This window comes from Mauremys mutica, chromosome 6, assembly GCF_020497125.1.
Source record: "Mauremys mutica isolate MM-2020 ecotype Southern chromosome 6, ASM2049712v1, whole genome shotgun sequence".
NCBI classification, from domain to species: Eukaryota; Metazoa; Chordata; order Testudines; family Geoemydidae; genus Mauremys; species Mauremys mutica.
In genome coordinates this window covers 68,839,340-68,864,085 of record NC_059077.1, presented here as the reverse complement: position 1 = coordinate 68,864,085, position 24,746 = coordinate 68,839,340, and the positions used below count along the sequence as shown (strand labels likewise).

General features: G+C 39.4%; 1 protein-coding gene across 5 annotated transcripts in view; it reads right to left on the bottom strand.

The window, feature by feature from the left end:
- Nucleotides 1-8,527: 8,527 nt before the first annotated feature.
- The window catches only part of KCNN2 (potassium calcium-activated channel subfamily N member 2), a 176,863-nt gene continuing 160,644 nt past the window's right edge, over nt 8,528-24,746 (bottom strand). For all 5 annotated transcript variants that reach the window (XM_045020092.1, XM_045020090.1, XM_045020089.1 and 2 more), the window contains 4 exons: nt 19,597-19,707; nt 16,919-17,046; nt 11,276-11,345; nt 8,528-9,078 (listed from right to left, as the gene is read on the bottom strand). In XM_045020092.1, coding sequence (XP_044876027.1) covers nt 8,794-9,078; nt 11,276-11,345; nt 16,919-17,046; nt 19,597-19,707 — 594 coding nt within the window. In that variant the 3' untranslated portion in view covers nt 8,528-8,793. The remainder of the gene's footprint in view (nt 9,079-11,275; nt 11,346-16,918; nt 17,047-19,596; nt 19,708-24,746) is intronic.

The window sequence follows — 24,746 nt, the reverse complement described above, 5'->3', positions numbered from 1 at the left end:
TCTGCTGCAAGACCCTGAGCTCCTGCTGGCTTTAATAGGAGTTCAGGCTTCTCAGCACCTTGTGGGACTGAGTCCGACTGCAGGTTAGCCTAGCTATCTAGAGTCAATAAAATGCTCCAGGGACCATGAAACCAGCAGCAGTAAGTACAGCTGTAATGCACTGACCTTAAAACACATTAAAATCACTAATGCAAAAAGTTTAATCCACACTTATTAGTCAAACTTCTCAAAAACTTTATCTCAGAGTTGAACTAATGAAGCCAGGGCACTTACTAGGCGAGTTCCCCCTAAGGGCCAGATTCTTAACTTATGCACACCGGGGTAAATCTATAGTTACTTTGCGGTGTAACTGAGATCAGAATCTGCCTCTCAGTGAGCAGAAACATCAATAAGTGTTAAGGTACATCAGCCAAAAATCAATGCCCATCTTAACACAAGGTTCTAACTTCTTTCCGCAGTGTTTGACCTGAGCCTTTTAGTCTTTAAATACCGTTTATTATTTAACCACTTAGAAGCGGAGTCCTTCAGATCTTGTTACCTGTGCCCCCAAATAATCTGACACTTGTTGGATGTGGTGGATCATTACTGTGAACTTGAATGATCATCCCTGCAGTGGCTGTGGCATAGAGTGGAGGCAGTCTGGGGAGGGTCTGCAGGGCATGAGTTTCTATTTCTCTTCTTCTATTTCTCTTCTCTGATTCTATGGCAAAGGAGAAGCAGGTTCTCTTTGGACCCAGCAATGGCATAGATTCACAGAAATTCTCTACAAACTTCCAAGTCTGCCTATATCAAACCATATTACCTGCCACTGGTGTTCATTTTCTTCCAGCACACTGTCTCTGGCACAGATCTCAGATCTCTGTAAGCAGAACGGTGGGAGAGGTCACTCTAGTGCTAGAACGTCTATAGCGATAGACTCAAACTACTCACCAACATGGAACTCGCACCCCCTCATACATCACCACTGAATTTGCTTCACTGAAGTGTAAAGGAGTTTAAGAAAGTGTAACATATATTGAGGAGCCAGACCTGAGGAGAGTAGAGAGCAACTCTAGGGTGCAAAAAGGCATAAGTCATGTTAGCTTATATCTTCTTCAGGCATCTCAGTATGTAATTTACACCAGTATAGACTCCCTTACATATAAGTTAATGTAAAATGGGCTTAAGGGAGTCCAAGTGTAGGGAAGCCAACATCATTAAAGGCATTTTACACATCTTTGCACTGGGCCCTGAAAGTTGTTTGTACTTAAACTGCTCTGGTGCAATAGCTATGCATACAACCGCTTTGATGCCTTATGTCTGTGGTTTTAGCTGTATTGTGACTTCCTGCTATCAAATCAGAGGAAGGAGAAGCTTCATGTTCCTCTCTCAGTGGGGAGGTTTGTAATTCTCAATATGGAGGATGAAGGAAAATGTAAGATGGTTCAACCCAGAAAAGATACAGACTTACCTGTGCCTGTAGATGCTGTTGTGAGATACTACATCAAATACAGACATGTATACTACATTCCATTAAAATGTGTTATACATTAAATCTGGTAATTGGCTCTCTGTTAGCTTTCTATGCATCTCCTCACTTTGTCCTCCAGTCTGTTCAGAGATCTCACTACTTACAAGCATCACTTAAATAACTTGTAAGATCTGTTTGTTGAAGAAGTTTTCCCATCAACACTTCGTACTTCTGGCTTTTGGAGAAACCCACTTTGAAGTTAGGTTTTACTTTCTTGTTAGCAGCTTTAAGTAGATTTACCTTCCTCAGCCAGGATTTTTTTTTTTTTAACTGATTCTGCTATGCCAGGAAAGATAATTTTGTTACTTGATAGATCTTTAGTTAGAGAACAAAAAGGCAGAATACAGTTAAGTAACTTGCCTAATGATGCCCCAGGAATCAGGAGCCGATGACCCAACTCTCTAGTCCAAATTTGTTGAGGGTGAACTCTAAAACACAGCATGGAGAGGGCATTTTGTAATAAGGGATTGAAGGAACATTGGTGCTTGACTTGAGTCTACGGATCACAGCTAATTTGCATATAACCATACCTATCCTCTAAAGTAAAGATAAATTCAAGTGAAAACAGATGTTATGGTTGTGGAAATCATTCCTGAAAGATGAATAGAAATTGCTGAACTAGGCCCAAATCCTGCAACTTCATACATGTGAGGAGATTGCTGCACCCAAAGGGAGCCCTGTTAAATGCAATGGGGTTATAAGCAGGGGCAGCCGTCTAATTATGTACAAGAAGTTGCACGATCTGGGCCATAGATTGCAATCAGGATTCCCATAAAAACACACCGTTCATTGGCTTCGTCCTGACCCTGCAGTTATAGGAAAAGGCAGCCACTGAATGCATTGCCTGCTTCTGTGCTATTGCATCTGGCTCTTGGGCTGTACATTGAGCACCTCTGGAAGAGAACCTGTTATTGATGTGACTGAGGAAAATGAGGCTGCTCAGGGATATCCCAAAAGGCCAGCATTTTCAAATTAAGGACTGAAGCCTACAATTTTGTGAATGAATGCTGAAAAAGACACAGCTACATATACATGGAAGGAACACCATTAAAGGGTGCATGGTATCATAACACTGTGTTGTTCTGCATGTGTAAAGAAAAAGGAGAACTCAACATTGTTTAGGCCATCCATGGGCAGAGATCCAGAAGCAAGCTAATGAATCTAGAATGCTTGTAGAATCAAAATCATGTGACCTGACAATTAGCAAATATACCAGTCCCTATCTGTCAGGTCCTTTTCAGCCAAAGAGATCTGCCAAACAGTTGAGAATAAGTCCATTCATCAGAGAAGGTGAGTGAGAATGATAAGTAATGGGGTGAAAGTGAACAAAATAAAATTTAGATTCAGTGTCAGGAAAAACTGTTTTAATGATTGAATGGGTTCCACTTGATGAAAGCCCCACTGCATGAGTGACTTAAACCTGGATACAACAAAGCATTGCTGTAGGGAACAATCCTGAAGTAGTAAAGAAAAATGCCTCTCCTTTTAGAATCCTGTTCACCCTTAGATCTCAAAGCACTGTACATTCATTCCTATTTTACAGAGGCAGAAAGGAGCTAAATGACTTGCCAAGATCACACAATGATCAGTAGTATATTCAGGAACAGAATCTAGATTGGCTGAATCCCTTCCTTGTACTCAGGACACCAGACTGCAGATCCATCAGAGGAAAGAGATTAGTAGACATAATACTTGATTCTGGCATTATAGTTGAGTAAACAGGTGTGAGATCAGATTCAGAGCCCCAGTTCAGAGAAGCTCTTTGATATGTACTTAAGCCAATGGGACTCCTGTATGTTAAAGCACATACATACATATTTTGCTGGATTGGGGCCCAAGAACCTAATATTTTTCATTTCTAATTTTCAATTAAACTTGGTAGAAAATGGAAAACCATTGTGAAAAAGTTCTTATTTTCTAAGAGATTTTCATTTTTGTAGGGTTTAGAATGGACTCCTTTCCATTCAAATATTTGTGATTTTTTTCATCTTTTAAAAACTTTTTTATAGAATTTTTTTTAGTCAAGAAATTCCATTACACATCATTTTTTGTTGTTTCTTTCTTCCTTTTCTCTTTTCCTCCCTGCCCTTTTTCCCCAGTAATTTTAGAAAAAAAAAAAGGGAGAGGGGAAGGAAAAGGATATTTACAAATAAGAGGAAAAAAGGAAAGATGGAAAACCCAAACTCTGATACATAAAGCCCAAAAGATTTTAATAAAAATTATCAATGTTTCAGTTCAAAAAATTAAAATTTTTGAAAAAATAATTTGCAAAAAAAAAGGATGAAAAAAAATCCTAAAATTGGACTGGTTGAATGTTTTTAACCCATAAAAAGGCTATTTTTCAAACAAAACCCCTCCAATCTTCAGACAAAAAGTTTCCCTTGACTATTTCCAGTCCCATGAAATTGAAAATATTTGGTCATAATTCTGCAACTCTTGCTCATTTGAGTAGTCTTGTTAAAGTTATGGAGTTACTTGCATATGAAAGAACTCAAATGAGCAAGAGTTTGCAAGATCATGCTCATGGGTTGTATGGTATAAGTAAAGATACTATATGTAAAACAGGGAGACTATCTCCGCAGCAAAGTGAATTGAAGTACTAAGTACTCTTCCAGTCACCTTACTACAAAAAACAAACAAACAAAAAACAAACATTGGCTCCCTACTGACAAATGGGAGAGAGTCAGACATGCACCAAAAGTTAATAAAAAACTTCAAAATAAGACCTACAGTATTAAGAACAGTTGAGAGAGCAAAGTTTGTACAATTTAGAGAAAAACAGCCAAGGAGACACTTGATAATATTTTATGAGTCCAATAAAAAGGATGTTGTAAGCAAGAAAGGAGAAATCATTCTTGCTTCCCCAAGATGACAAAACCAGAAGTAACATGTTTAAACCACAAAAGAGGATAGTTCAAATTCAATAGTAGGGAAAATGTTCTAATCCAAAAAAATCGATTAGAGGAAGAAACATCACTGAAAATTTTCAAGACATGATTTTATAAGTAGCTATTAGTCATGGATTAGAAGAAATATTAGGATATGGTCACAAAGCAGAGGCAAAGCTGACACGACCTTCCAGAGGTCCCATCTAGTCTATGTGATTCTATGAATATTGACTTCAGAATAATAGTGTAGAGCTAGCAGCATATAACTGATTGAGCACTTAATCCAGTTTTTCATTTTGAATCTTGAAAGAGAGAATCTCAGAGTTGGTAAACCAGATATAGCTAAGAGCAAGCGGTTTACTGAAATAAACCAGATTGTAAATACTATACCTGCTACTGACTACAATCAACCAAAAACCACCACAGACTAATTATTGGAAGCCACATTGTGACATTTATGCACAGCCAACAGGAAAGTAAACACGTAACCCTAAACAAACAAAAATACAACCACAAACTATAGTTTGTACTACATTGTGGATTTGGGAAGATTTTCATTTTTGGAAGAAGAGAATATGTAAGCTATGTTGCTCCATTTGGCTATGTCCATCACTTTTTGCATGATTGCTTCCCTCTGCCATCACTATCAACAATTCAAAAGAGAACCAGATAAGTTCATGGAGGATAGATCCATCAATGGCTATTAGTCAGGACGGGCAGGGATGCAAAACCGTGCTCTGAAGAGTCCCTAGCCTCTGTCTGCCAGAAGCTGGGAATGTGCAAAACGGGCAGGATCACTTAATGATTACCTGTTTTGTTAATTCCTTCTGAAGCACCCAGCATTGGCCACTGCTGGAAGACAGAATACTGGGCTAGATGGACCACTGGTCTGACCCAGTATGGCTGTTCTTAAGTATCTTCTTAACCTATAGGTTTCTGAAAGTGGAGAATAAAAAGAAGGGATAGATAATAAGACAGAAAATATCATGTCTCTATATAAATCCACGGTACATCAACATCTTGAATACTGCATACAGATCTGGTCACCCCATCTCAAAAAAGATACATTAGAATTGGAAAAGGTATAGAGAATGGCAACAAAAATGATTAGGGGTATGAAACAGCTTTTGTATGAGGAGAGATTAAAATGATTGGAAATTTTCAGTTTGGGAGAGAGATGATTTAGAGGGGATATGATCAAGATCTATAAAATCTTGACTGGTGTGGAGAAAGTGAATAAGGAAATGTAATTTATTCCTTCATATAACACAAGAACCAAGGGTCACCCAATGAAATTAATAGGCAACAGGTTTAAAACAAACAAGAGGAAGTATTTCTTCATGCAACACACACGTTGTGGAATGCTTTGCCAAGGGATGTTGTGAAGGCCAAAACTGTAACATGGTTCAAAAAAAGAACTAGATAAGTTAATGGAGGAAGGTCTATCCATGGCTATTAGTCAAGATGCTCAGGGCTGCAACACCATGCTCTGAGTGTCCCTAGTCTCTATGTACCAGAAGCTGGGAGTGGACGACAGGGGATGGATCACTCAGTGATGGCCTGTTGATTTTGTTCATTCCCTCTGAAGCACCCAGAATTGGCTACTGTTGGAAGACAGGACACTGGGCTAGATGGACCATTGGTCTGACCCAGTAGGGCCGTTCTTACGAGAAAACCATTTTTTGGAAATTATACAGAGGCCTCACAAAACTTGCTTCAGCCATGTAGCTTATGATTTAAAAAGTATTGTGTGCCACATAAAGGATAGCAATTTAAGGTCCTCATTACTCTTGTTTCTCTTATGGTAGTGTTGCCTCGTGGCTAGAGCATTGGCGTAGTATTCAGGAGATCTGTGTTCTATTTCTGGCTACATCACTGGCCTGCTAGGTGATTTCCCCTATCTGTAAAATGGGGATAATAATACTGACCATCTTTGTAAAGTGCTTTGAGATCTACTGACGAACAGCAGTATATAAGATCCAGGCATTTTTATTATGGCTTCTACTAAAGAACACAGTATAAATGGATGAATCCCAGCAACCCATCTTACTTACTTTAAAAGAAGATGATCATGGACTAAGAGGAAGGGGAGTACCTTAGAAGCATTTCAGGCAGAATTGTTTCAAATAAAAAAGTTCCTATGTGCAATACGGTATCAGAAGCAGGCAGAAATATATGAAAATATTGCAAGAGAAAGCATTCATATTTTTGGGAAAAGAAACACTTCAGTGGGAGATGTGAGTGCCCATCTCTGTAAGGTTTCTGTAAATCAGGGCAAAAGTATCTTAAGTTGGGCACCCAAATGGAGAGTCACTTGAAATCAGACACCACTTTAGAAAATGTTGGTCTCAAATCCCACACATATACAATGTGGATTGTCAGCTGACACCCTGAACTGGCATACAAAAGCATTCTGGCAATTGTGCCCATCTAACATCATGAATAGGACGAGGCTGGCCCAGAAATCAGCATACGTTTGTTGCCACGAACAAGCTGACCAGCGTAAGTCATCTGCTCAGAGGAGCAGTAACAAATGCTCTGCTGTCTGTTCTAAGACATACCCTATGATGGCAGAAAACACAGCTAACGATCCACCACAATGTATGTCACACAAGTGTTTCCCCTGTAATGGTAGCACCTGGCCCTTAATTGGGCAAAAATGAAGCTGCTTAGAAGTGGTCTGAATTTCCCAGTGCTTGTGCTAAGCGCACTGGTGTATAAAGCAGTGAAATTTTATCTCCCAGCATGAGGGTATTCATGGATGGATTCATCCTAGAAATGTCCCTGTGTTTCTAAGATGAGAACAGCAATTTCCTTTAAATGTTTGCCAAAAATTAATTTCTGTAGAGTGGAACTTGCAATATTTTAATATAACAACCTCAATTTCCTTCAACATGCATATAGTTCATATCTAGATCTATTTCATAAATATATTTTAGGAAAACATGAAATAGCTGTACTTACCAATTATCTTCAAGTACTCATTTGTCATCAGTTGACAGATAAAGATGATACCAACATAGGGAGTTAAAGCCCCCTACATATCCTGTTTTTATAAATGGGAAGCCTGCATGTAATACTCTTGTGCCTTGCACAAATAATTTACTCAGGATTGCCACTCATGAATATATGCAGTAGAAAAGCCAAAGAGAACAATTCCTGAATGCATACATATGCCTTTTCAAAATATCAAAGAGACTTCATTATTAGTGAATGAAAGGAAAGCAATGGAGTACCCACCAGTTCAATTCCATCACCTGGAACACTAGCTTCCAACAGCTGTTTTATGACCATCATGAAGAGCCTCTTAGGTTAATCCTTACTTCATTTCTGTTAGTTTGCTATATAGTTGAAATCAAAGGGATTATCTAAATGTGACATGACATTTAGCACTGAGCTGCTATGACACAGGCTTTTCTCTGTAGCTTGTACCCACCATACAGAGATAAATGACAAAAAAAACCAAAAAACAAAACAAACCCTTTTGAAATGCACATTGAAAATGCAGAGTAATTTAGAGGGACACTATCGACTTGAAAATCATATCTGTCAGGAAATATTGTATCTGCTATAGTTACAAGTCACTCCTAAACTGATTATAACTGCATGAATTATTTCCCCTCTGTGTTTTTACTGTGCTTACTTTGTGCATTTGCAGCATTTTATGAATAGTCAACTTCACTGTATAGGAAGTTAAATAGTTTCCCACTACTGAAAAAGGCCTTTATAAACATAAAGAGGTGAGCAGAACCCCCCCTCCAATAAATATAATACTTTTAAAAAAATTCATGGAACATTTTATAAAGGGTTATAGCAGAATTTTTTTTTTAAATAATCACTTTTAAAAAATTCAAGTTAACATTGTCCCTTCTCAAGAGATTATACATACGCAAACTTAATGTTCATCCAGCAATTGTTTTTTACTCCCCTGTGGGCTGAATTTAGAAAATCAATGTTCACATGTGAAGGCTAATTACGCTTAAACTTTGTCCTTCTTTGGTTAGAATCATCTTCTGTATTTGGCCTTAAAATAATGCTTAATAAATATTTAAGAATGTTGAAGCCAAAATGACCAAGCAGTATGTGCAGAAATTAATCTTTTTATTATATTATATACTGTAATAGTAAAGTTTGTTTGAAGTGCATGAATAAAAAGTTAGTGAAATTACAGGAGGAATAATCTATATAGCAATAATAGGTGCATTCACTGTGCATCTGACAGGAAAAAAAAAAGTTCTCACTCATTTTGGCCTAAAACTTTGTGTTCAGGTTTCCAGGATTCTGACATCAGAACCAAGATAACACTGATTAGAATCATAGGGCTTTACAATAAAAGCTAAAATATCGACCATATGATGGCAAAAAGTCTTTATTTTGGGGTTAACGTATTCTCTTCTAGCTACTCTCTGACGAAGTCGGTGGTGCTGTGGAGGAGGATCTCCGTCTTGACAAAGATCGTGATCTCTCAGCACTGTAGGCAACATGCTTGTCATAATTTTGTATCTGAGCTTCAAGAAAATCCCTCTGTTGTTGGCTGATTGTCTGGCTAATCAGTCCTGGGAGAGCTTGAATGCTACCAATTAAGGTTTCCAGTTTAGTTTCCAGAGTAACAATCCTCTTCTCAAAATCTTCACTTCTTTCATTTAAGTCAGAAATCAGGTCATACATGATGTTTTGAGTCTGAAAGGAGAGGATGCAAGCAGAGCTTTAGATGTGGTTTGCAAACATTTCAGTATGAAGTATTATTCCAGTAGAGTTTTGTTTTTGTTTTTTTCCCTGCCCTTTAAAGTTGGTACTGAAAGAAAAGGTCAACATGAGTGGAGGGCTGATGATACTACAACAAGCACCTGTCTCATGAAGTAATTTTACTCAGGGCTTCAGTACAAATCCCTCCTTGGTGCAACATTCAATGAAGTTAACATTCATTCCTTAGTGAAGCTGTTTTAATTTCAAACTGTTGATGAATTGGGTAAAACAGAAGACCTTTCCGAAGTACAGAGATTTAGAAATGTGCTACCTTAATATTGGATTTATTCAACAAATGGAGGAAGTCCAAAGGTTCCACTGTATATGGGATAAATTCTGGAATTTTTATCCTTTTCTATATTTGCGTTAAATGGATCTTCATAGTTCTAAGCAGTATGTTCCTCCCTTGATCAGCACATGAATCTCTCATTGGTGTTAATGGATCTCCTTATGCTGACCAAGGAGAAAAATATACTTTAAAGGTACAACCATCCCTCCCCCTAGAAAACAAAAATATAAGTGATAATAGAAGTGATTTGGTAATACAAAGTGCTTTGAAAATAACCACATGCTCTATCATAAATATGAAGCACAGAATTTTTATACTTCATTTTCACTGCTACAAATGACGGGTCTACACTGGGACTTGCTGAATCAATGATCCTTACATGATAAAATAGAGTTTAATTTATTTTCAGAGTTCACTAGCTTTACGAATAAGCAGAAGGGATATCCCTTGAAGATTTGAATTTAAAAGTACATTCATATTTGCATGGTTGTATTGCTAAATCTCTTTATGAAACAATATTCTTTTTCATTAATAATTTTCTGTCATTTTGATTACTGTACTGTATTTTTCTTATGAGACTGGAATGCTGTGTATGAAACAGAGATAAGAGTTAAGGTGGTTTATCTATGTCCACAAGAGGGATGTGTGTTCAGTTACGACTTGGGTTTAAACACTTAAAGTGATCTGAAATGATAACCAGATCCTTTATTGCCTTGTAGGCAAATTTACTGAAGTGTAGTTAAGTTTACAGTACACAGAAAGGGAATGAACAGTTAACTGAATAACTGTGTAAGGTGCAAGGCAGTGACGAATCAGCCCAACATCCATGACTCTTGAGGGAAAGCTACTATATATATCTCTCATGAGCAGATCTGTTGTCTTTATTAGTTGACATAAATAGGAAGTGCTTGAATTGCACTGAATAGCTGGGTACCCCCTTTTATTTTTAGTTCAGGCAAGTCAGGGAATTTTGCAATACAAAAGTGGGATGCATACGGAAGGATTCAGGCTGTTCATAAAGGCGAGCACTGAACAAATGTGGATTCAAAGCATTTGGGACAGACGTCTGAGATATTTCTTTAAAATAGATACACTTCTCGCTTAGTGACATATGAAGTTCAGATCGAGCAGCTGCTATATACACACATGCAGATGTGAAAACTTGTACATTTTGCCCTCAATCCTATAAATCTGATTATTATTCCCTACAGAAAGCACATAATATAATAGTATTTTGCACCAGAATCACACCTTTCATCTGAAGATCTCAAAGGGTTTTAAGAAGTTTAAATAATCAAGCTTCATAGCACACTACCAAAATAGGTAAGTATTGTCCCTATTTTACAGATATGGACCAGAAACACAGATGAATTGTAACTTGCCCAAGGTCACACTAGCAGTGCTGGACATGAACCCAGAACTCCCGAGTGCCAGTCCCTTGCTGGAACCAGTAGGCTATGCTCCCTCTCACATAAAACGTAAATATAGGGAACAATTTACTCTTTCACATATATAGCATCACACAAACTTGGCCCATTCCTGAAAGAGGCTAAACATCGTATCAGGCTCCTTGTTATGTGCATTATACAAGGGTTTTGCCTTTTTTCTGAAGTATCAAGTATTTGCTACTTCAGACAGGATGATACTGGCTTTAACAGAATTTACCACAGCAGATAAGACAAGTGGCCTATTTTCCTATAATGACAGACTGAGGAAGAATGTGTATGTGTACTTGTGAACTACAGTGAAGAGATGAGCTTTTTAGTCTGAACTATTCATTTTGAGAAGATAAATATTAATTTACAAAAGAACAAATGAAATGTTTGGTAATTGCCTACTAACCTTTGCCAGGTCCACCAAAGTGTTTGCTTGATCATTCAGTTTCCTTTGCTCCATTTTTACACTTCGTAATCTAAAAAGGTGGAATCTGAGGTCAGATATGTTTTTTTCCATCTTAGGTCTTCTAAAGAGCATGCATATAACTTACAAGAACAAATAACTGCATGGACAATGCCTTGAGTACTTTGTGTAAAGTCAGATCTGGTTATGTGTCTGGTATAATGAGAAGCATGCTTCCTCAACACCGCAAAAAAGAAAGAGCAAGAAAATGTGATGTCCTCAAGACTATTATTTGTCATGGTTAAAGTTGAATTCAAAAAGGGAGGTAAAGGTTTACTCATACTGTATGAAAGAAAGCCAAAACATTCCTTAAAGCCTCAGTATCATGACAAGTAGATATAGGAAGAGAAACAAAACAAGTCAGATTTCATCAATAATGTTATAACAGTCAAGAATCTTCCTATACCTACATGACTAGATACAGATATTAGCCCTGTTCAGTCTGAAATGGATTGGGTTAGAAGGTGTTTGAACCTGATGAAAATACAGTGATAAGTGAGTTTCTTTTTAATTTAAAAAAAAAAACTTTTATCTGACCAGCAGCTAAATAACCAGAATACTTGTCACTATATTAATTTTATTGTCCTCCTGAATTTAACTTGCATCTTACCTCTAAATAACAATACATTTCAAAATATATATCAAACATGTTTTTCAGAATTGTGATGTTAATATGTCAGCATGAAAATGCACTGCTTAAACTACAGCATTGTAAAAACTCCTGTATTTTTTCCTCTGGATGCTTGAGTAATTGCATTAAGTTAATTACAGTTATGCACATACATTGAGAGAGGGAATGCAAGCTTTCAGTTTCTCACACTATACTAGGAAAAAGATAAGTATGCTTTGTTAAAAGGCCTGTATTTCCAACAAGGCCTATACAAATGGACAATTTTAATCAACGATTTTGTGAACTCAAACAGTGAGAAGGAAAAAGCCCCTCATTCATTTGATAACGTTAATTATATTACCAAGCTTTATTGAAAATGGCAAACTGATCAAACACACCAACTGACATAAATGGTTTTTGTTTTTTGTGTGTGACAGAATGGGTCATTTTATAATCTTTTACTCAAAATACAAGATTTGTTTTGTATCACAAATATATATTTCAGTATATAAGAGTTAAAACACCTCTAACTTCTGATTTCTAATATAAAAAAAGTTAGGAGCCTGAATCTCTTCTCACTTATATTGGCTATACCCCGGTTTATTGCCACTGACTTCAGTGCTCCTGGGTTACACCAGCATAAGTGAAAGGAGAATTAGGCCTAAAGCCAGGAGTATTTCAGTTTTACAGGTACAGAATCAAAACTCTAAGGGCAAAATTCTACCATCAGTGAGATTTTTGTGATTAATTCCATTGTTGAGCAGATCTCTCCATGTGATCAAGGCTACAAAACTTTTCCACATTCTTCTCTGTCACAAACTCAGGTTTCCAGATCAAGCTACGGGAGCGGTTTGCAGATGTACTCATCCACAATAGGTTTATGAGAGTTTAACCATTTAAGTGTGAATTGTTTGCTAAGGTGTTTCATTTTAGCTGACAAGCAGAAATTGGGCTACTAACCACATCAAGAGTCCCAATGGATATTCTTAAAAAACACAGTTTTCAAAAAAAGTCACACCATATGATACAAATGGAGAAATATCATGCACTGTAACTAACATGCTAGACATGTATGCATAATAAGGGAATAGATTCCTGTTCAGTGGCAGTTCTTATTTTTTGGAAATTTCAACAGAATGAACTCAGGAAAGTGACTCCAGTTGCCATTAAATTACTATGAAACATAGAGGAGCTGGAAGAATTATTCTGTGTCTCCAGTCAGAATTTTTATGTAACCAAAATACTTAAGGAATTTTCCAAAATCCACAAGAAGCTATCAAATGAAGTTTGTATTTGGATCTTTACATTAAGCAATTAATTTGTAGAAACATATTGACTTCCAACTTCATGCCTGAAAGAAAGCTGTGAAGAGTAAAATATCCCATTGAAGGTGTGTAATAATTTCTGTTCCTGAGGTAGGAATCAATTGTTTTCAGAAGACTAACATTCAGTCAATGTGCTGGCTAGCTTCCCCTTTTTGGGCAAACCTAAAGCTTCATCATCTGAAATCTTCTGAAACATTGTTGGTGCACAGAGCTGTAGCTAAGCACTTTTGGAATATGGAAAACTCCTGAAGAAGTTAAACATTACATTCCAGAACAGACTCACTCAAGATACTTTTCAGAGATAAGGATGTACAGATTTGACTGTAGAATTATACCCTTAGTATTTTGTTGTGAATTTATTCAAACAATTGAAAAGGTATATATAGATTTTATTTTCTAGCTTCTTAAAACGCTATATATTGTGGACAATCCAATTGCCAATTCTTTACACTTCAGCACACTGGACTAATCTTTGTGCTGACTAAAAGCCCATGTCATTCCATGGATAATGGAACAGCAGAAATACCAGCTGACAAAATTTGGCCTAGGGGCTGCAAAGGTACAGCTATTACATACAGATCATTCTTTAGCTGCAACAGCCAGATTAAAAGGAAGTTGGCAGATTTTATTTTTTTCTTAAAATATGGATATTCCAATTCCTTCCTTATGAACTTCACTTATCACAGCAAAGATCATGATTTTGGATCACATTTTCACAGCAGCAATCAGACCATTAAATTCACAAATAAAGAATCCATTTGTTGCATGCAGACAGTGGTAAATTCTGCAAATTTTAAAGGAACAGCTCATACAAACTTACTTCCGAGCTCTATTTTCATTTTGTTGAAATAAAAAGACAAAACAAAAGAAAACAATCTGTAAAATATACTAGAACAAACCAACACAGGGGGGTGTGCATAGGCACACAGTGGGTTCAATTCAGCAGGTCCCATGGTTTCACCACTGGCTTCTATGGATCAGCAACAGCCATGGGTTAAGCCTGATTTGTTTGCACAATAACGATGGGATTTGCAATAGTGTTACACGTCATTAAGCCTTCCATTTCTTTCCCATTTTCCTTTATGCCTGCCTGCGACCCATGGATCTTCCTTATCCATATAGAATATAACATTTATTAATTATGTCTAGTGGTTCCTGTGATTCTCCCCCCTCTCACCCCATTTAATTTACATGAGGAAAAAGCACAATGAGTTGCTGAAGGCAGAGCCAGAAACAATAATTCCATGGATTTTGTAGTTTTAAGGATCAGAAAGGATCATTTACTCTGACCTCTTGTATAACACAGGCCATAGACCTTCAACCATTGATTCCTGCAACTAGTCCAATAATTTGTGGTAGAACGAGAGAATAATGTGTTTTAAAAAATTAAAAACTAACCCAGAATAAAGATGGATAAGGGACATATTGCCATGAATCAAAAGAGATGTAAACCAAAACCAAAACATTTCATTGTGCCCAGGTACTCTAACTAGAAGGGGGGAAAAAGCAGCATTCTGGAGTTGTACTCCCAACAGATTATCATTGCATGCACAGAGGAGGCTCCAATCTTTTGCTAAAATACAATATATAATGCACAGTACCCTTCTGAATCAGAAGCAAAGTGCTGCAGGGCAAAGGAAAACTCATTAGCATGAGCTCTCAGAGCCCTGAACTGGCATAACTAGAAAAAATGACCACTGCAGTCCAACTGAACTGACTGCTAATAGTTAAGGCAGATGCAAAACAATTATCTGCACCCTTGTGCATCTCTTTTGGGGTCTGAATGGTGTGTAAAGCTGCAGATTGAGCCAGATGGGCTTTTTATTTTAAATTCATTTTTGCATACACACACACACAAAATAAATGACAAGGTTAAAATGAAGGAATATCCTATGTGGTCAAAGGACAAATGTAAAATGGTGCAAAGGAAGACAACGCTGAGTAAATACATTTCAGAACACATTTTCTTAACCTACCAATCCTAATCTTTTGTGGGCTTTTTGCATAAAAGTAATTCTACTATAAGGATTTACAACAGTTCTACATTAAAATTTGCAACTTTGCTAAAATGAACCAACATGCAGTGTTTGTACAGTACTTGAAAACCTTCAACGCACTGCACAAGCATTAACTAATATGCAGTGAAGCAAATATTATCCCCAATTTATAGATGAGAAAATTAAGGGTCAGATTATGCTCCCAGTCCCTATATCCACACAGGAAGAGAAATTTCCTCCTGCAGCTCTCCCACCTCCTGAGCCGTGAGAGTGAATATATGTGAGCCAGCCTACACCATCCCTTCCTGTGGCTTGGACCACATGTAGGCAGAGGTTGGAGGGCTTGGGGTGGGGGAGTGGGTATGGGATGTGCACGAGCCCACATCAACCTGCATTTAGAATGTATTAAAAAAGCCAGTACACCCAGAGGCTGAGTTAACTTTTCCGCACTATGTTGTTGAAGCTCAGCTCATGGCAGGTACCAAAGGCTTCAATTAGCTGGGCTGCCATGCAGCTGGAAGGGTCAGCAGGAGGTCCCAGAGCAGGTGTGAAAGTGCCCGACCTCCTAGCAACTCCCTGGGATCTGCATTTTTGGGGGACAGAAGTCCTTTCATTCCATGTAGCTCAGGGAACTATCTGCTAACATGCTCTATCTGTGGGTTGAGGAATGCTACTCCCCATGCACTATGTGTCTTTACTTTGAAGCCCAGAAGTTACTGATGTGAGAAGTCTAGTTGGGAGGAGTCTTGGTCCTCCTTCCATCCTCCTGGCTGTGGATCTGCTTTATGACAAACACTTACTGTGAATTTTAGAGCAAATTTAGAACGTAGCAGAGTTTCAAGGGCTGTATTATGATGATTCAGCTTACTACCACGACTGGGCCCAGCAGAGAATCTGGTCCAGTCTCTGTCTTTATCACTCCTGATTCTCAGACTGGTTTTATCCCCTGGTGGAGATCAGGACAGGCTGGGGGCTGATCTAAATTATGCTGGTAAAAACTTGTAAGGGGCCATCTGGGGTTTGCCAGATTACAGCATGCTCTGGCCATGCTACGTCCCTGCCTAGATGCCAGGGGGATGTGTAAGAGTCAGCTATGCCAATTACACCCAGTGACGACTCCCACATACCAAGGAAATTCCCAGCTGAGGATGGACAATTACGTTTTTGTCCCTTTGAGCTGCTGGAGCAGCTCTAAGGGCCAGAGAATCTGGTCCATTATCTTTTCATTAAAAATTAGTTGCAGTAATAGCCTCTATTTTAAAGTGATTAGATTATTCTGACATGAAATGATTAAAATATTTGCTTTCAATGAAACTGACATACTTGCCACATTTCTGTTTTCTACAGGGATAAAAAGAGGCAACTGCTTTTCAGCCAATTCATACAATAGTAACAACAAACTACTGGTAATAACATAACATAAAAATCATCATGCTAATTTATGAAGCATGATAGAGAATTACAGGAAAATGTTTTTACAAAAATTCAGATCATAGCTATGCACTGCTGGCCCAGTTTCTTTTGTGAATAAACACTACTCTAAAATCTTATTTTGCTTTATTCTAAGAGAAAGAGAAAATTCAGAACCCAGAGCAAAGTTCTGGGTGAGGATAGATAAGTCTGGACAGAAAAACCAAACCAAAATAGTACTTACTGATGAATAGCTTGCAAGAATTTGCGTTGATGTTTCCTTACTTTTGCATGGTCTATCTTTTTAACCAGCTTTGTATTTTTATAAATTAACCATGTTTCCCTGAGTACATTGGCAGCTGCATTTTTCACCTGTTTAATAAAAGAAAACACCAGACTCACAAAAATAGCATTAATGTCTCTTTGAATTTTCTCTGGTGTACACCGTTTTTCAGAAGCACTCATGGTCCTAGCTATCTGTAGGGTGGGGGTGCTGTATGAAGCTACAGCAGTGATGCAGGAAATGCGATGACATGACCAGAGACAATGAGGCCTATATAATAAATCTATGCTTCTTCTAAAAGTGATATTTGTAACAGCTTCCTCTGTGGCTGAGAAACACATCTGTTTCTGATGGGAACTTGACCCATTTGGTGCTCTCAGTATGTGTAAATTATATGAAACAGACATTAAAACGTTACATGTCTAGTATTTAACTGGATAGATTGTACAGGACCAAAAATGGATTTCCCTATTACAAGTTTGTCTCTTCTGGTCACTTCCTTCTTGTAAGATTTCTCCCTCTCACTTCTAATAGTGATTTAAGAGTCTTTTCCTCTGTGATAAACTCAAGAGATGCTCAAATAAGTGTGTGTTTTTCTTTGTTCTGGTTTTCACATTTTTGTCCCTCCACTTCCACTGAGATAAGCATATTGTCAAAACCTTCTAGCTATGTTTACTGTATATGATTCATGTCTGCTTTGTATTTTTCTAAAATGAGGGTGTCTATAAAATGATATTCACAATATAAAATGTAAGGATACCTTCAATTCTCCTATGCCCTCTGATGTCCCCAGTGTGGTACTGACAATACTTACACAAATATTGACAAAGCATTTCAATGTATTGATGACTAATGTTAATTGATAGGATACTTCCTATGGTAAATATAGAGTATTCAATTGTAGCTCTTATCTCTTTCCTTATCCCTCTCTATCTATGCCTCTATCATATCCACCATTGCAGTATTCAAGCTAAATCACAGTATACAGAAGGGAGCAATGCAGAGCTGCAACTGGATCCTGCAACTAGCAGGAGGTCCCAGAGACAACGGTCCCAATCATGTACCGCTGTAGTCAATGGAAGTTTTGCCACTGATGTCAGTGGAAGCAGAATCAGGCTCACTGGACCTCACTCAAGGACTGAAGTCCTTGCTCTCTCCTTAGCTTTGGACACCGTCAGTTTGTGATTTATGGCAAAATCCAACTCTTGTGTTTTGTGATCTAACAAATATTCAGAAACAGGAATATTCCTTTCCTTTGTATTATCTGAGTGACGGAGGTTACTGCACAAGTATGCGCTGAGGCTAACTTAAATATCACACTGAGCTGATGTTTAGATTTATTTGGAGAGAGAGAGAGAGAGAGAGAGAGAGAGAGACTGGGATTAAAGAGAGGTGAGTGAAATGCTAAATTCACAAGAGCTAGAAAATTTGCATGAATCCATTTTACTGCCTAGATTTTCAAGTGTCGTTAAAGATATTAAAGAGACAAGGCAGATGAGGTAATATCTTTTATTGGACCAACTTCTGTTGGTGAAAGCTTGTCTCTCTCCCCAAAGAAGTTGGTCCAATAAAAGATATTACTTCACCCACCTTGTTCCACATTGGGAGGGAGGGGAGGAGAAAGGGAGAGTTTTATCTGCCTATTACTCACGTTCATGGCTGGCATGGTTCAGTTTCTTAATACCTATGTGACTACCACCACCTTCTTCCTAATCTGTCAGGTTGTTTTTCCTGCTTTTGGGTCTGACTGAGCAGAATTTTCTCACATAAATAATCCCCCTGAAATGAATGAGACTAATCAAATGAGAAAGCATAAACTCCATTATCTGTTCCCTTTACATAAACATATTTGCCCTGGATTGTAGATCTTCATTGTCTTCTTAGCTGTGATGCTTATATTTTATTAAATGGTTATTTTTTCAATCAATTAATTAAAAACATTTTTCTTATTGAATTTTAGTTTCTATCTGTGAAATATCTTTAATGGGTGTATGAGATTGCTACATTATTTCAAGTGGCTGATTGAATAACCCCATGTATTCAGTAAATGAAGCAATAGCAGACTTGACACAAAAAATCGCTTGTGAATATTTTTAATCCTGTTTTTCAAGATGTTCTCCCATGTAAGGAAACTTCTCTCGTTCTTTTACAAAGAACAGTTTTTCTACTTGTGTATGTTTGGATTTCAATCTATATAACTCTTTAAATTCATATAATCTAATAGAACTACAAGAATTACCTATATGCTGTAGTTTTTTCCTCTCATATGCTGCACAAAACTCAATCTAGTTTAATACATAATAAACTTGTCTTTCAGAATAATATTCTGTTCTTTGCTGGTTACCTCAGTTACCTTCCAGCTTTGGTCTAGTTTCAATATGTCCCGCTGGAAGAGAATCTTCAAATCTACTGTCATTGTACCAAATCCTCATGAGGAGTGAGAACCTGCAACTTCCGTTGAAGTCAATGGAAGTTCAGGTGCTCAGTACTCCCAGAAGGCACCCAGCACCTTGCAGAAGAAGGCCCATAGAGAAATACAAGAAAGAAAATTATATATTTTTTCCCAATGAGTCTCAGAAATACATTAAACAACATTCCTTTTTCAGTGGGGAATATAAAGATCTGCAGGTATAACTTACTCTTTTAGTTAGCTGGGTATCCATCATGAAATTATGCACATGTTTTTCAGCTTTGGTAAGTTCTAACTTCCTTGCAACCACAGCTACCACCAGCGCAGTGCACCCTGCACCCTGAAAACAACAATAAAACAAACCCCAGGGAGTTACTACTGTGTGTTTCAAAAGCATTTTTTTAAGAAGTTTCGCCTTCACTGAAGAAATATGAAAGGCATCAGATGAATCACCATTCCTAATAAATGTGATGAATATAGTACAGCTATTTTAGTTCAGGGTTATATAAAGAGTCTGTTACCATAGACTGGTAAACTGTCAAGGCATCATCAATTGCTTACTGAAGAGCATCATTTTAAAATCCTGCTTTTTTTCCTCTAGGAGTTGAAAAAAGAAATGGATTTTAGAACAAATTCAATTTCTAATGTCTGAAGGAGGACAGCCAGATACAATGTTTAAAATTTAGACTACATCCATAAATGAATCCAGAAAGGCCTGTTCATAGTCATGGTATCTGCAATTGCTAAAAGGAAGTAAGATTGGATTAGTATCTAGCACAATAAAACTAGAATCTCTTTTAAGGATTTCTTTAAAGTCTAAAGATAAAGTTACCTTAAATCTAGTTTTTAGTCACTTATATATACTTCCATGGAGAGCTGGTCAAAATTTGTTGTGCAAAATCTTTTTTTACTAATACAGATTTGTATTGACTAAAAGAGTTTGTGAATTTTGGTTGAATTCACTGAATTATTGTGGCTGAACAATAGAAATAAAAAAATAAAAATTTCCCCACTTTTTCAAATGACCAAAACCTCTCGGGTCAGCCCAAATGATTTTTTATGGTCAATGTTTTGGTTTGGATACCGAAACAAAAACAAAGTTATTTGAACAGCTCTATTTCCACGTTCTCTTCTGACAAACAGAATTGATCTTTTTCTACAAATTATGCTCACTTGACTTTACTACTTTGAATAACACACGTGCCTTGCAGAAATAGCTTTGTAACTTGGACCTTTGTAACAACTGGAGTTGTTTTGTGCTAAGTATATGTATGTTTGTAACTATAAATACTGTTCCAAGTACAGCCTGGAATAAGCAGAAACAAATCCCATGGAAGAGAAATATAGTGGGGTAGATTATGTGCCAAGAGAGTAGAAGCAAGTTGTAACAGGAAAAACAACTAACAGGAGGGTGTAATATAAAGCAGTTCCCAACTACAAATTAACCCACCAATTCCCAAATCAGTTCTGTTGTAATACACCTGCCAAGTTCTACAGACAGCTCCTCTATCCCCAGTATTTTTCTGATATATATACACTGAGTTACACTATGTCTAGCCGTCAATGAAGCTGTATCAGTGCAACTCCTAGTACAAAGTCTCTCTTTGCATCTTGAAGTTTACCCTGGTTTCACTCCTATGCTTGCCTCCACTTTTCCTCATTCTAAATTCTTCTCACTCTCTCATCCTTCCCTCCAAAACAATCAATTCTGCTACCTCCAATAAATATGGAGATTTCCCTAATTAATTTGCTCCCTATAAGTTCTCCTCAATTAATTTATTTGCCCCTACACAAAGATCCCACAATGAATTCACCTGACTCCCTCAGTGAATTCATCTGCCTCCTTCTCCCCATATACTGAGACACACCAAATAAATTCATTTGCTTCCCCATTGCACGCACACCATTTAACTTGTCTTGGATCCCTCCCAAACACAGACCCCTCCAGTGAACTCATCTGCTCACCACCAACACATGCAGCCCTGATCTCCCCCAATTAGTTCCACCCTATCTGAACCTCCATGCCAATTTCACCCCCCAAATAAGTGTCTTCCCAGTTGTTGCAGGTGCTGCTCCCTGTTCTGATTCTCTCTTTAAGCTGCTGCTTCTTCTTCAGAAGCTCTGCTCCCTCACTCCTATTCTAGCGCTGGATGAAATCAAGGAAAGGGAAGCTGGAGTCTCTCATGCCCTCGAGGCATGTGGGAGCCAGGAGGAAGTGTCTCCACTTCTTCCAAATCCCAGCCCGGCAGGGGAGCATTGCTGAGAGCTGCAGAGAAGGTGCTATTTATACCAGTGCTAGGGGTGTGTGTAGTTTACATTCTCCACATACCGCCAGAAGTGTAGACGTAGCCTTATACACTGCACACATTTTCTGACCAATCTCCCCCAGCATGTAAATTAATCAACCCTTAGCCTCACCTTTGAGGGCTTGGCTACACTTACAAGTTGCAGCGCTGGGAGTTACAGCGCTGGTCAGGCAGCTGTGTAGGGCCAGCGCTGGAGTGTGGCCACACTGACAGCTACCAGCGCTGCAGTGTGGCCACACTTGCAGCACTTTCCAGCGCTGTATTGAGAGGTGCATTGTGGGCAGCTATCCCACAGAGCACCTCGTCCCATTTTGGCGCTGAGTATTGTGGGAAGGGGAAGGAAGTGTGTGGGTCATTCCGCTTCCTGTGCCAACGCCCCGTGGTGCATCGCTTCACATCCCAGCATTCTGTCTTTCCGGCAACGTTTGGCGCCATTGTGAGTGTCTTTCTGTTTTACTCTCTGTGTGTGAATCGCGATTTCTGTGGGAAATGGAGCCCGAGCTGCTGAGGACTGTGCTGATGAGTGTCGCCAGCACAACACGTTTGGCAGTCGAGCTATTCCTTCAGCTCCAAAGTGACAGTGAGGAGTCCGACGAGGATATCGATATGGATTTGCCTGCCGCGTGTGACACTACAGTGCTTGTGGCATTCACGGAAATGCTCAGCACTGTTGAACGCCGCTTTTGGGCTCGGGAAACAAGCACTGACTGGTGGGATCACATCGTCATGGAAGTCTGGGATGACGAGCAGTGGCTACAGAACTTTCGTATGAGAAAAGCCACTTTCATGGGACTGTGTGCTGAGCTCGCCTCCACTCTGCGGCGCAAGGACACAAGATTGAGAGCTGCCCTGACGGTGGAAAAGCGGGTGGCTATTGCAATCTGGAAGCTGGCAACTCCAGACAGCTACCGGTCGGTCGGGAACCAGTTTGGAGTGGGAAAGTCGACCGCTGGAATCGTGTTGATGCAAGTTTGCAAGGCAATTAATCGCATCCTGCTACGAAAGACCATGACTCTGGGGAACGTGCAGGACATTGTAGATGGCTTTGCACAAATGGGTTTCCCTAACTGTGGAGGGGCAATAGATGGGACGCATATTCCTATTCTGGCCCCCCCCCCACCTGGCATCAGAGTACGTTAATCGTAAGGGGTATTTCTCTATGGTTCTCCAGGCGCTTGTGGATCACCGTGGGTGTTTCATTGACATTTACACAGGCTGGCCTGGAAAGGTGCATGATGCACGCATCTTTCGGAACAGTGGCCTGTTCAGGAAGATGCAGGCAGGGACTTTTTTCCCAGACAGGAAGATCACAGTAGGGGATGTCGAAATGCCCATTGTGATCCTTGGAGACCCCGCTTACCCGTTACTGCCTTGGCTCATGAAACCCTATACAGGGAAGCTTGACAGGAGCAAGGACCGGTTCAACTACAGGCTGAGCCGGTGCCGAATGACTGTGGAGTGTGCTTTTGGCCGTTTAAAAGCGCGCTGGAGATCCTTGTATGTAAAGCTAGACTTGGGGGAAAGCAGCATCCCCGCGGTTATATCCGCTTGCTGTACCCTCCATAATATTTGTGAAGGGAAGGGTGAAACATTCAGTCAGGCATGGACCACCGAGGTTCAAGTCCTGGAGGCTGAATATGCACAGCCAGAGAGCAGGGCTAATAGAGAGGCCCAGCACAGGGCTTCAAGGATTAGGGATGCCTTGAGGGAAGAATTTGAGGCTGAAAGCCAACACTAATGTTTGCTGCCTTGCATGGGAGTGAAGTGCACTGTTTACACTGTTATTCTATTATCCCTAAAATGATTTGCAGTGCCTGTTTCTTTACTGGGCTAAGGTATCTTTCACTATCTGCTATAATAAAGACTGTTTTCAAAGCCAAGAATTGTTTTATTGAAAAGAAAAAAACTTCCTTGACAGACAGACAGACAGACACACACAACATTTCATGAACACAAGAGGGCAGGGGTGTGGGTTGGTGAACTGCACAGTCACAAGTTTGCATACGTCCTGTCTGGAGTGCTGTGCAATGAATCCTGCACTTCAGGGTGCATAAACTGCATGGTGATGGGGGTTGAGTGCAGAGGGTAAGGGTTGTAGTTATCAGGGCTGGTTGGTGAACGTACTGGTGTTGGAGGCAGCTGGTGGTGGTAAGAACCTGGATGCTGGGGAAGGGGGGTTTGAACTGACATTGGTGCACAAGGCAAAAAGCTTTGGGACGGGGGGTGGGGTGGGGGAGTAGCACGGTAGTGCTCTGCTTGCATGGCAACGAGTGACTCGATAGAGTCCGCTTGGCGCGACAGGATGCTTAGCAGCTGCTCTGTGCTTTTCCTCTTGGCCACTGCATTTCTCTTGCGGATCCTGCTTTCCTTTTCTCTCCACTCCTGCAAGTTTTTACTCTCTCTAGCAGAGTGAGCAATAACAGTTTTCAGCATGTCCTCCTTGCTTTTTCGGGGATTTTTCCTCAAATTCTGCAGTTTCTGTGCTGTGGTACATCTGGTCAGTCCAGCAGTCAAGGCCACTTTAGAAAGGCAGAAATGACAACATTTAACAGGGTAGCATTGTTTTCACTATCTCCAGACAGTAATTCCCACACACTGAAGGAGTTCTTAGTCCTCACTTTAGCATTCTTTTACCACACACAACACAACAGAAGACACGAAATGGTGAGTGAGGGGTGCTGCATAGAGGGAGAAGTGGGGCTTGAGCGATAGAGGGGTGCTGGTTGCTTCGGGGAAGTGCACCGAACAGCTGCAGTGATAGAGGGGTTGAGTGAAGATGCTGCTGCAGGGGTGATCTTCACTATCTCCCTATCTCTATCACTATCTTCACTAAAGAGTCTCCCAACATTTTTCACAGGAGTTAATCCTGGAAGATATCTCCCTGCTGCGGGTCACTAGGGAAGCGCGGGAGGCTCTTCTACAGCAATGTGGATTCCGCCTTGGAACTTATGCAGCTTGCCTGTGTTCAGCAATGGTCCCCCCACCCCTCGCGGCACAGTGGCGCGGACGCGTTAGCCTGACTGGGACAAGGACCACAGTGGCTCTCCCTATAAACCTGCGCAGGCATATTGCC